At 41.8% G+C, this 13406-nt stretch overlaps 1 protein-coding gene across 4 annotated transcripts in view; it reads left to right on the top strand.

Moving 5' to 3' along the window:
- Window positions 1–13406, top strand: part of LOC114358199 (remodeling and spacing factor 1) — a 38849-nt gene that overhangs the window by 18414 nt on the left and 7029 nt on the right. For all 4 annotated transcript variants that reach the window (XM_028312102.1, XM_028312103.1, XM_028312101.1 and 1 more), the window contains 10 exons: window positions 240–453; window positions 1049–1172; window positions 4372–4512; window positions 6400–6555; window positions 7042–7076; window positions 7499–7549; window positions 8514–8621; window positions 9190–9348; window positions 12130–12202; window positions 13243–13342. In XM_028312102.1, coding sequence (XP_028167903.1) covers window positions 240–453; window positions 1049–1172; window positions 4372–4512; window positions 6400–6555; window positions 7042–7076; window positions 7499–7549; window positions 8514–8621; window positions 9190–9348; window positions 12130–12202; window positions 13243–13342 — 1161 coding nt within the window. The remainder of the gene's footprint in view (window positions 1–239; window positions 454–1048; window positions 1173–4371; window positions 4513–6399; window positions 6556–7041; window positions 7077–7498; window positions 7550–8513; window positions 8622–9189; window positions 9349–12129; window positions 12203–13242; window positions 13343–13406) is intronic.

Here is a 13406-nt window from a genome sequence, read left to right as displayed (position 1 = left end):
TTGTTTCCACCATGTTTGCAAGTGTTGAAATATGAACGCAGACCATATGTTTTTTTCTTAAGTTAACACTAGGTGTCGCCACTTACGTTTTTTCTCTCGCTGAAATACACACGGCCATTGCTCGTAACGCTCCGTCTTTTATTTATAAATTCCTTATAATTAGTCTCAGTTCAGCTCATAATTAATACTTAAATAACTAGTTTTCATCAGCCTCAGTACAATGTGATTAATATTTTCAGGAAATCTCGACCGCCGAAGTCACGCCACGAAAAATCCAAAAAGTCCCGCAAACGCAGCGGACTCACGCAGTACGATGCGGACGGCAACGTCATCAGGGCGCGAGTCACTTACGGCGGGCTCAGCGACGAAGGCGCCAACGACTGGTCGCCCAAGCACCGCACGCGACAGAAGAAGATCAACTATACTGAGATGCCCAACACAGAATCCGAAGATGTAAGTAGTAGTTAATTAATAGTTAAGCTCGGTAACGTGTCAAGCTAGCTCGGTAACGTAGCGAATTAGCTCGGCAACGCAGCGAACTAGCTCGACAACGCGGCGAACTAGCTCGACAACGCGGCGAACTGGCACGGTAACGCGGCGAACTAGCACGGTAACGCGGCGAACTAGCTCGGCAATGTAGTGAACTAGCTCGGTAAAGCAGCGAGATTACTCTGTAACTCATCTGTCTGACTCTGTCTCGCAGCTACGCAGCTACGACTCAGCTAGCTCAGTAACGCAGCGAACTAGTTCGGTGACGTAGCGGACTAGCTCGCTAACCTATTATTGGACTAGCTCAATAAGACAATGTACGACTAACTCGGTAACGCAATGGCCTAGTAATAAATAAATAAATAGTTTATTCATTAAAATAAGAGCGTTATAAGAACTTATTATGCTAGTTTCATAGTAGTCAGTTTTAGATGAGTTTTCATTTCAGTAAGTTTATTATTTATCGCCATGAGTACTTATAATGACGTCATATAAAGTATAAACATATTTTATCATTCCTCATGGAAGAAGTAAATTAATTATATTGTTATTATTCCAGGAAATGCACAAATCGAGCGGCAAGCACATGCCGGACAGCTCGGACGAGTTCAAGCTGGACGACTCGGAGCTGTCGTCCGACTCGGACGCCGAGCGGGCCAAGCGACGCCGCGCGCTTGAGCTGGGTAAATAACAATAGTTATATATATTTTCTACTCTTCCCGCGGGTGTCGTAAGAGGCGACTTAGGGACTACACATCAAACAGAGAATGGGCAGCAGCGCTCTCTGAAAAACATCAATCTTTTAAACTGCGATCTCCAACCCGCCTGCCAAGCGTGGAGATTATGGCAAAACCCTCCACTATAGTGGAGGAGGCTCATAGTCCAGCAGTGGACTGTAAAGGGCTGTTGATGATGATGATATATATTTTGACCTTTTTCATATTGTGAGACCAAACTACTTCAAAAATCAAAGTAATAAAGAATTATTTGGCGACACTACTTAGCACTCTCCCGGTAAAAAGTTGAAGTATCTGTTTACTGCTTAATATTCTGCTATTTTGGTATGGCTTTAGTAGGTATTTTCTGTATTGTTTTAACTTTTTTTCATATATTGTAGTTATACTGCATGCTAAATAATTTGTTTTGGATTGTATCTTGATATGCTATTTGTGAAAACTATGTAAGGCATTTTTGATCTTAACCGCCTCATCTATTAATAATACATATATGCTGTTTGTTTTCCATTAAATAAATAAATAAAGTTTTGTAGTGTATGCGACCTACGTCTGAATGTCCAATTAGTTCCAATCAATTAAAAATAATGATCGTATTATTCATTTATTTATTGATGCGGCAAGTATCTAGATCTGGGTAGAGCAGGACCGTATAACGTTATGGAAATCCTTAGGGGAAGCCTTTTTCCAGCAGTGGCGTTCTTTGTCCAATAAAATTATGATGAATTTACATCGCATTACTGCGAGGCGCATACTGGGTGTTTGACATGTCTATACACGCAAGACCTCATCTGCCTCATCGTGGTCTTAATTTCGCACGCTCAATGTAAGCACGTAACGATGTGATTTAGGTTTCTGATATTACTCATCATTCAGGTTATTTTATTTCCAATGGAAATAAGCATGACTGTCTTATTTACCAAAAGCAAATGAAGAATGTNACATTTTTGTTATGGCGACAGACTTAGGTAAGATGGTGGTAGCTAGCCAGGCGGACTTAGAACAAGCCCTACCACCAACCAAACCGAACAGAAAAATCTGCCCCCACTGGGAATCGAACCCGGGACCTCTGCGTCTGAAGCAGGTGGTCTTACCACTAGACCACAGAGGCGGTTTACCGAAGTCAGCCCTATAGCTTCGGCGCAGTGCCGATCACTGACGTTTGTCAACAAAATGGTTCTTAAAATAAATTAAAATTCATAAAATTCATTTATTTTTGCAAATAGGCTTTAAAAAAGCGCTTTTACATGTCCCAATATTAACCCTACCACTGCTTCGGGACAATAAATGGGCCAGTGCTGAGAAGCAGCGCAAGAAACTCAGTCACTATTGTCAGCCTCCTTTTCAAGGTTTTACAGTCTTTAAAATATACAAATTATAGTCATAAGTATTGATGCGAGCTAGGTAGTTAAACATTCCAAACATTTTTATCTTTTATATAATCATCAACTTTATAGTAGCCCTTTTTCATTAAGGTGCTTTTGATATGTGCTTTAAATTTATGAATGGGCAATTCTACAACAGTTTGTGGTAATTTATTGAAAAGTTTAATACATTTCCCCATAAATGAATTACCAATCTTGTGCAGTCTGAAATTTGGAACGGCAAGTTTATTTTTGTTTCTTGTATTGAACTTGTGTAAATCACTCTTTCTAGTAAATTGCTCTATATTTTTGCGAACATATAAAAGGTTTTCATAAATGAACTGTGAAGCTACTGTCAGTATATTAATCTCCTTAAAGAATTCTCTCAAGGAAAATCGGGGTCCAAGGTTATAAATGGCCCGCACTGCTCTCTTCTGCAGAACGAACACAGTTTCAATGTCCGCAGCTGAGCCCCACAACAATATGCCGTATGACATTATACTATGAAAATAGCTAAAATAAACTAGCCTTGCCGTTTCAATGTCAGTTAATTGCCTTATCTTTCTCACTGCAAAAGCAGCTGAACTGAGCCTTGCTGACAAGGTTTCAATATGAGGACCCCACTGAAGTTTAGAGTCTAAANTCACCAAGTCAGGATCTGATGATGGGATCCTAGGGAAATCGAGGGCAACCCTCAAATTTTATAGGCACGTATATCGTTTTTCAAACTTTTTCTTAAGTTATTCAAGTATTTGCTCCTGGAAATCATCATCTCATATTGATGAGCTGATGATAGAAGGTAAAACTCCTTAATGCTTAGGAGTTGGAGGATAATTCTTTTAATTTTATAGATAAGGAGAGTTTCTAAAGTTATTCAAGTGTTTACATCAGATATTCATCATCTCATCACGATGAACTGGTCATGGTAGGTACAACTCCTGCTCATGGTAGGTACAAATGCTTAGGAGTTGGAGGATAATTCTTTAAATATTATAAGTACAAATAGACCAACAGTTGTAATCTTTCATGTTTTTAAGGTGGACTGACGGTTTAAGGTCTTTTTAGGTTTCCTATATGGTAACCTGTATTTTGTAGGGAATATTATTTTACACTAGACATGAAGAATATGGTCTTAGTGTACTGCCTACCTTCAGTGGTAACATCAAGGTAATAATTAAGTAGTTAACTAAAAAGTAAGAAATAAGTAAAATTTTATTTAAAAAAAAAAACCGACTCCAAAAAACCTACACTAAAAAGTAGAAAAATAGTTACTAATTACCTACTTATTCATTAGGACGAATTAATATTTATGTAGGTATACCATGATTGATACTTTTGGAGCCGACTCCAGAAGCATCAATCATGGTATACCTACATAAATATTAATTCGTCCTAATGAATAAGTAGGTAATTAGTAATTATTTTTCTACTTTTTAGTGTAGGTTTTTTTTATTATCTATACTAATATTATAAATGCGAAAGTAACTCTGTCTGTCTGTCTCGTTTTCACGCCTAAACCACTGAACCGATTTTAATTAAACTTGGCATAGATATAGTTTGAGTCCTGGGAAAGGACATAGGATAGTTTTTATCCCGGTTTTTGAAACAGGGACGCCGCGATAAAGTTTTTCTGTGACACAAAATTCAAAGCGGGCGAAGCCGCGGGCGGAAAGCTAGTTTACTATATTTTGACGTTCATAAGTGCCACTTGTGGTCTGAACTGAATAAATGTTTTTTTATTTTATTTGTTCTAAAAACACTAAATATTTATATGTCTTTTATAGAAGGCGGGTCCGAAGAGGCAGTGTCGAACGCTACGCCGCTAGCGCTCGCCGACATCATCCGCAAGACGGCCGTAGTCCCGCTCGAGAAGCTGCCCGATGACGTCACGCGCGCCAAGGAGGAGGAGCTGCAGGCGCATCTCAGTAAGTTCACGTACAACTAGCAGACGCCTGGTCAACGTATTATTACTAAAGCCTGGTCCGTGAGCACGTAGAATACCGTCCAATGACCCCAAGCTACCCGTCCCTATCGCTCGCGCGTAATTATGTTGCTGTCGCGCTCGCACACCCACTGCGTGCGCCCATCGCACAGTCGCGACAGCAACATAATTACGCGCGAGCGATAGGGATGGGTAGCTTGGGGTCATTGGACGGGATTCTACGTGCTCACGGACCAGGCTTTAACAGATGCTACAAACACCTCAACAGTGTATCATTACTAGCAGAAGTAGCAGATGCCCCTAACGCTTTAGCAACGTATCTTTAATACCAGGCATTCCTAACGCCCCATTAACGTCCTAGTGGCGGATATGACGTACTAGCGGCGCTTTTGACGCATATGGAGTGTCACTAGCGCACCATTGCAGCGCCTCTGACTTACATCTCTTTGGTTTTCAATTAATTTGGCTAAAATTCTATTGTAGTTCTCAGTGAACTCGTCGAGAGAACTGGTGTTGTTGTGCTGGAAAAGTTGTCACTGAATCTCGCCAAAGAAAAGACTGAAGAGTCGGATAATATTTGGCGCAAGTTTTAAAAAATATTTTAAAATAGCTAGTTGTAAAATAGTTTGTAGTTACTTTAATGAATATACCTGGATAGAAGTAATTTTTGCGATAGAAGTTGGTGTCGAGTATTATAGAGTAAGTTTTTTGGGTATTCAAAGCGTATTTTCGGTATGGTTCGTAATTTAGAAGTACATATGTTATTTTAGATATTGGTGAATAGTAAGACCGAACATTAATTTTACTAATGAAACTATGACGAACACTACCGGTCGCAACACAGTTTTTACTCAGCGGCGAGTAGGGGTACGGAATCTGATACATTTTGCCACCCTCTTTATCGCTCATTCAATAAATACTGGCTGTTAATATTAAAATTTATGTTAAACAAACAATGTACCGAATGATAAAAAGGCGCTGGATGCAGGCCGCCACCAACCGGCCATTGTGGAAATCATTGAAGGAGGCCTATGTTCAGCAGTGGACGTCTTAAGGCTGAAATGGTGATGATGATGAATACATGGTACATTACCTACTGATAAGTTATGTTTTTGTTGATTAAATAAGTTAATATTTATGCTTTAGATGTTTGATTATAGTCTGGTCCGGGAGCACGTAGAATTTTGTCCAATGACCCCAAGCTACCCATCCTTATTGCTCGCGAGTAATTATGTTGTTGTCGCGCTCGCACACTCACTGCGGACGCCCGTCCCACAGTCGCGACAGCAATATAATTACGCGCGAGCGATAGAGATGGGTAGCTTGGGGTCATTGGACGGGATTCTACGTGCTCACGGATCGGGCTTTATTATTATAAATTGGTGAATACTAAGGATAAGAATTCACGGCGCGATTTTCACCCGCGCCTGCGGCGGTTGTGGAATTGCGGTTTTATTTCAAAACTCACGGGAGCGGTTATTTGCACGGTTATTCTAATGGTGCATCCACACTGGGCGAACGGGCTCGCGCGGCACGCTGGTCATCCTGCTCACTCTGTTCTTGAGTGAGCAGGATGTTGAGTTTGTTGCGCGAGCCCGTTCGCCCAGTCTGGACGCACCATAAGAACTCACGGCTCGATTTTAAATCGCGCTGCGTGCTAAGTCACTGGTACAAAATGGTCGCCCGCCGATCGGGCCGCGCGAAAACCGCGTTGTGAGTTGTGCATTAGTTTTTACATAAGTATCTGCATTCTACAGTAGCTGCGGGCCCGCAACCGCCGCGGGCGCGGGTGAAAATCGCGCCATGAGTTCTTAGCCTATAACCCAACATTAAGTTTGAACACTAGCATTAATTGTAACTACGCAACTAGGCGCAGCAGCAGCGGCGAGCAGTAGTGGGCGGGGCCGCGGTCGAGGGGGCCGCGGGGGCCGGGGCTCCCGCGGCGCGCGGGGGGCGCGGAAGTCGGCGGGGCCCGCCCCCGACCCAGACGACGCGCTGGCCAAGCTCGTCGGCGTTAAAATTAAAGGTACACGTCTTATAGAAATGCTTTAAAATCAGTTCATAATTTTCTTTGTTCTTCTTCTTGTCGTGTCGACAACAAACCTATACAGTGTCAGCCTTTATTTATTTAATAAGTCCTTAATGCATGTTAAAGTATTAAGGCTTCCACACACCAAACGCGGGTCAGAAGCAGTGCGGGTCAGTTGCAGCGCAACAGTAGGCACACTGAAGGCAGCGCAGTTTCAAAGCAGTTGCAACGCGGGCAGTTGTCAAAAAATTAAATATTCGAAAACCGCTTTCAACGCGCCGCTTCTGTCCCGCTCCCATAAAGATTGTTCAACGGCCAAGTCACACAACATTAACTATAATAATAAAGAAATCGCAGTAAGGAACCATAGACTTGGCCAGTTTTTTACAGAATGTTTTTGGTGGGATATCACTAACAGACAATAAATGCTGCCATATGCCGTGAAAATAATAACAATGTGAATATTTTTTTTTAATGTTTCAGACCTGAAAGCTGACGGTACATTACGACCTAATCAAGTAAGTAACAATAACCTTCCATTGTTATTATGTGTCTTCTTAACATTCAGTCTCATTTATGTCAACACAGAACGTATAAATGTATTCTGACATATGAAAGTGAGGAAGTGAACGTAATATGTATAACATTTTCTGTAAATATCAAACTCCAAAAACACCGTGTTTTATCAAATCAAATCAAATAATTTATTTGTAAAACATAGGTAAATGTAGAATTTAGGTGGTACATAATAATGGGTAGAGCTCTATGTTTGGCTTATGAGTGGCATACAAATTATTAGTCCCATATAAAGATACAAACAAAAATTAATAGTTACATAACATAATAATTCAATGTCAATTTTTAGAATTTAAATTTAATGCTTACAAAACTATCATGTCAAAATTATATTACAAATTATTATTTATATTATATTATTTAGATCGAACGTGAGAAGAAGCGTCAGGAGAGAGAAGCGAAGCAAGCGGAGAAAGAAGCGCGGCGGCTCGAGCGGCTGCAGAAGAAAGAAGAGAAGGAGAAGCTTAAAGAACAGAAGGCCAAGGAGCGCGAGGAGAAGCGGCAGGCGCGGTTGGCGTTACAGGTAAACACTTGTGGCGTTTGTGAAAGCTACGTACCATGCCCATACACTACAACTATTCCTAGTTGGAAACACAAGATCATGGGAAAAGCTCATACTCAATGGAAACAGAAGGCAAGCCCGAGTGATCACGGGTGCACTGACAGGACACTACACTACAAACCGCATGCTCCACAAAATGGGCCTAACTACGGACGACAGCTGTCGAGCATGTGGAGAACATGCGGAGTCCATGAAACACCTACTGTGCGAATGTGACGCGCTAGCTAGAACTAGAATGGGTCTCCTGGGGTCGGCTTATCCGACACCAGAAGAATATAGGTCCTTCTCACCCAAGCTCTTAATCCACTATATGGATAGGTATAGGGAAGCACAAAAGATCCCAATGGGTCGACGTGCACTGCGCTCATGCGCGGCCCTAAATAAGATAAGATAAGATAAGATGCCCATACACTTCACCACCGGATACCCGGCGCCGGTTAGCCGGCAACCGGGACGTGTGAAAAGGGACAATAGAGGCTGAGGTATGAGGTAAACACTTGTGGCGTTTTTTGAAAGCTACGTACGCCGTGTGGTGACGGCAGAGTAGAATACATTTGTCACCAACCCCTACTCTTCCCGCGGGTGGCGTAAGAGGCGACTTAGGGACCACACATCAACCAGAGAACGGGCAGCAGCGCTCTCTGAAAAACATCAATCTTATAAACTGCGATCTCCAATCCGCCTGCCAAGCGTGGGGATTATGGCAAAACCCTCCACTTTACTGGAGGAGGCTCATAGTCCAGCAGTGGACTGTAAAGGGCTGTTGATGATGATGATGATGATGACGTACCATGCCCATACACTTCACGCGGAGAAGGAAGCGCGGCGGCTGGAGCGTCTGCAGAAGAAAGAAGAGAAGGAGAAGCTTAAAGAACAGAAGGCCAAGGAGCGCGAGGAGAAGCGGCAGGCGCGGTTGGCGTTACAGGTAAACAGAAACACTTATTTTGGATTATTCTCGAACCTTTTCAGTACCGAGAACTAACAAAAGAAGGTCGATTAATAACTTGGATTATAAACTTAAAAAGCATAATTTAAAGCGACGATAGCCTATAGCAGTACTTCTTACAGTGGATGTAATTTGGTTAAAATTACAATATGATATAATGTATAGCATGATTGCACGTTCATTGGTGTTTCACTCGTAATCAAATCAGAAATGAGGAGATCCGTAAACGAACTAAAGTCGCTAACGTAGCCCGCCGGATTAGCAAGCTGAAGTGGCAATGGGCAGGGCACATAGTACGCAGAACTGACGGCCGATGGGGCAGCAAGGTTTTGGAGTCGAGGCCTCGTACCGGAAAGTGCAGCGTGGGACGTCGCAAGGTGGACCGACGACCTCATAAAGGTCGCAGGAAGGCGCTGGATGCAGGCCGCCACCAACCGGCCATTGTAGCAATCTATGAGGGAGGCCTATGTTTAGCAGTGGACGTCCTATGGCTGAAGTGATGATGATTATTGCACGTGATTTTATACGTTAATTTTCCCTCCAACAGGAGAGCAAGCGCATCAAGAAAGAGAAGTCTGAGTTCGGTATGGGCGGCGGCTTCAATATCCCGGTGCGCGGGCCCTATCCCGCGCCGCACCCGCTGCCGCACCAGCCGCCGCTCCCGCACCAGCCGCACCATAGGTTCCCTGATGCACCACGGCTGCAGGTAAGTGCGCATTCACACAACGGTCCTTTTTAGGGTTCCGTAGCCAAATGGCAAAAAACGGAACCCTTATAGATTCGTCATGTCTGTCTGTCTGTCCGTCCGTCCGTCCGTCTGTCCGTCCGTATGTCACAGCCATTTTTTTCCGAAACTATAAGAGCTATACCAGGCCTGTTCATCTCCGCGAGTTTACATCGAAAACAAAACACGCATGATGACCCACCTACAGGATATTCGACAAGGTCTCACATACGAGCGAACATTGACTCACGCACGCGTATTCTTGTGTATGATGGAAGAAAATAAAGAAAATGCTGTACTAAATACTGTGCAGTATTTAACTGCCTAAATAATAATAAAAACACAGAATGTGCTTTTTTAAGTTGCCTCAAGACACTGAGAGGTAAATAAGTAGCTAATATTATTCATGATAATTCATGCTAAATCATGTATTTCCTTCGCCATTTTCCGCAGTTTGGCACCTCACGTCACATCATTTTTTTTTTTTTTTTTTTTTTATCCACAACGAGGAAGCTCTTGGCCTGTATCTCACCTGATGGTAAGTGACGATCAGGCCGAAGGTGGAAGCGAGCTTCACCCGGAATCCTCAACCACGGAGGAACTGGCTATCTTACCTCTTACTGCCGGAACACAATAATGCTGTGAACATTTTTGTTATGGCGACAGACTTAGGTAAGATGGTGGTAGCTAGCCAGGCGGACTTAGAACAAGCNATAATCATCAACTTTATAGTAGCCCTTTTTCATTAAGGTGCTTTTGATATGTGCTTTAAATTTATGAATGGGCAATTCTACAACAGTTTGTGGTAATTTATTGAAAAGTTTAATACATTTCCCCATAAATGAATTACCAATCTTGTGCAGTCTGAAATTTGGAACGGCAAGTTTATTTTTGTTTCTTGTATTGAACTTGTGTAAATCACTCTTTCTAGTAAATTGCTCTATATTTTTGCGAACATATAAAAGGTTTTCATAAATGAACTGTGAAGCTACTGTCAGTATATTAATCTCCTTAAAGAATTCTCTCAAGGAAAATCGGGGTCCAAGGTTATAAATGGCCCGCACTGCTCTCTTCTGCAGAACGAACACAGTTTCAATGTCCGCAGCTGAGCCCCACAACAATATGCCGTATGACATTATACTATGAAAATAGCTAAAATAAACTAGCCTTGCCGTTTCAATGTCAGTTAATTGCCTTATCTTTCTCACTGCAAAAGCAGCTGAACTGAGCCTTGCTGACAAGGTTTCAATATGAGGACCCCACTGAAGTTTAGAGTCTAAAGTGATTCCCAAGAATGTTGTGGAACTTATGCTATTTAATGGTTCATTCTTCACCATCAATTGTGTGGGAACCTGCCTCACATTAGGTAAGGTAAATTTAATGCACTTAGTTTTGTTTGCATTTAACAATAAGTTGTTAACAGTAAACCAATGCAAAACCTGTGAGAGTGTGTCATTTATATCATCAAGGTTTACTTTACCTCTTGACTCTTGAGACAGGCTAAATTACACCATATTGTTAATGACATTGAGCATACATTTTTTTAAATACCTTCGCGAAGTAAAACTTCTGTACGTAGTACTTATTATTATTCTGTGGCTATACTATTGAAACTTAGTAAGTAGATGTATTCTGTGAACCGCATTAAGATTTTGATGCAAAAATAAAAAAATAATAATAAATATTGGGGGCTCCCCATACTTAGAACTGAAACTCAAAAAAATTTTTTTCATCAAACATACGTGTGGGGTATCTATGGATAGGTCTTCAAAAATGATATCGAGGTTTCTAAAATATTTTTTTTCTAAACCGAATAGTTTGCGTGACAGACGCTTCCAAAGTGGAAAAAGTTGCCCCCCCCCCCTCTAACTTCTAAAATAACAAAATGAAAAATCTAAAATAACATATGATGTACATTACTATAAAAACTACCAACGAAAATTGTTTTGAACGAGATATAGTAAGTAGTTTTTTTTTAATACCTCGTAAATCGTAAACCGCTTATTACCGCTTAATCTTTCATACTAATAACTTAAATAAAACATAATAATTTTAATTTCATAAAACAATGGTACGGAACCCTCGGTGCGCGAGTCCGACTCGCTCTTGGCCGGTTTTTTATCGTAAACGTTCGATATGGTGGTTAGTTTGGTGAGCCCCATATAATCTACCCTGTCCCGGCTAGATGGGTATGCGGTTCAATGCATTTTTCCCTGGAAAAAAGTGGACAATCTCATAAAGGTAGCGTAGGCGCTGGATGCAGGCTGCTAGCAACTGGTCAATCTGGAAATTATTAAGGGAGGCATATGTTCAGCAGTGGACGTTCTGTGACTGAAATGATGATACGTTTTTGACACACACAAGACTCTATTCAATGCAGTATGTGAATTGTGAACATTACTTCCACATATCCATTAAAACGATCCTGTAAATACAAACTTTGTGTGAACAACACGCTATAAACCATGCTACACACTAGAGCAGCGGTTCCCGAAAGGTGGTCCGCGGAACCCTGGGGTTCCGTGGAAAGGTAGCAAGGGTTCCGTAAAAAATATTATCCCACGTTTCGTTGCATAAAAACTTTATTGTTTTTCATTTAAATTTCCATTTATCAAAGTAGGGTTCCGCTAGGAAAAGTATAATCAATTAGGGTTCCTTGGCAAAAAAAATATTGGGAAACCCTGCACTAGAGATTCACCATGAAAAGGGCCTAAGATTTGACTTAGTATTTTATTGATTTATAATCGTTTGCTTTGCACACAGGTTCGCGCCGAGTTGCGAGGCGTGTTGACCGGCGAGGACAGACGCGACGGGCCACCACAAGGACTACGAGAAGGTATGAATGACTTGTATTACCTTGACTTACTACTTGACTTGTTTGATATTGTTTTAAAGCCCTAACACTTCTAAAGCCTGGTCCGTGAGCACGTAGAATCCCGTCCAATGACCCCAAGCTACCCATCCTTATCGCTCGCGCGTAATTATTTTATAATGCTGTCGCGACTGTGCGACGCGCGCCCGCAGTGAGTGTGCGAGCGCGACAGCAACATAGCGAGCGATAAGGATGGGTAGCTTGGGGTCATTGGACGGGATTCTACGTGCTCACGGACCAGGCTTTAGCATTTATTATGAGAACTGTGTTCTTTTTTCAGTATATCAATAACAGATCATGTGTGATTTAGGGTGGATTCGACCATCGACCAGTAAATATTAATCTCAGAATAAATAGTCATTTATTCGACATGTTGAGATATTTCCCATACTGATACTGTCAATGTGTCAGTTATACCACAGAATAATAATAAGTACTACGTACAGAAGTTTTACTTCGCGAAGGTATTTAAAAAATGTATGCTCAATGTCATTAACAATATGGTGTAATTTAGCCTGTCTCAAGAGTCAAGCACCATTTTGTTGACTAACGTCAGTGATCGGCACTGCGCCGAAGCTATAGGGCTGACTTCGGTAAAATGATGTGACGTGAGGTGCCAAACTGCGGAAAATGGCGGAGGAAATACATGATTATAATATTAACTACTTATTTACCTCTCAGTGTCTTGAGGCAACTTAAAAAAGTACATTCTGTGTTTTTATTATTATTTAGGCAGTTAAATACTGCACAGTATTTACTACACCATTTTCTTTATTTTCTTCCGTCATACACAAGAATAAGCGTGCGTGAGTCAATGTTCGCTCGTATGTGACGCCTTGTCGAATAGTATCCTGTAGGTGGGCCATCGTGCGTGTTTTGTTTTCGATGTAAACTCGCGGAGATGAACAGGCCTGGTTATACCAAGAGTTATTCTCGGATCAAAGTTTGGTCGAATCGGGCCTTAATCGACTATGTAGTAGATAAACAAAGTATTGATGTTTTAGGGACGTTGTCGGTGGCGGGGTCGCCGCAGCCGTTCAAGCCGGTGGCGGAGGAGCCTAGCATCATCACGCGTATGCCGCACATGATCAACCAGCAGTACAGGCAAGTGCTTAAGATAATTTAATACAATTTCTCTATAACCGGAAGGTTGGAATGGCCATGGGTG

This window comes from Ostrinia furnacalis, unplaced genomic scaffold, assembly GCF_004193835.3.
Source record: "Ostrinia furnacalis isolate ACB-3 unplaced genomic scaffold, ASM419383v2 OfSCF3746, whole genome shotgun sequence".
Classification (NCBI taxonomy): domain Eukaryota; kingdom Metazoa; phylum Arthropoda; class Insecta; order Lepidoptera; family Crambidae; genus Ostrinia; species Ostrinia furnacalis.
This window is presented reverse-complemented; position numbering and strand designations above follow the sequence as displayed.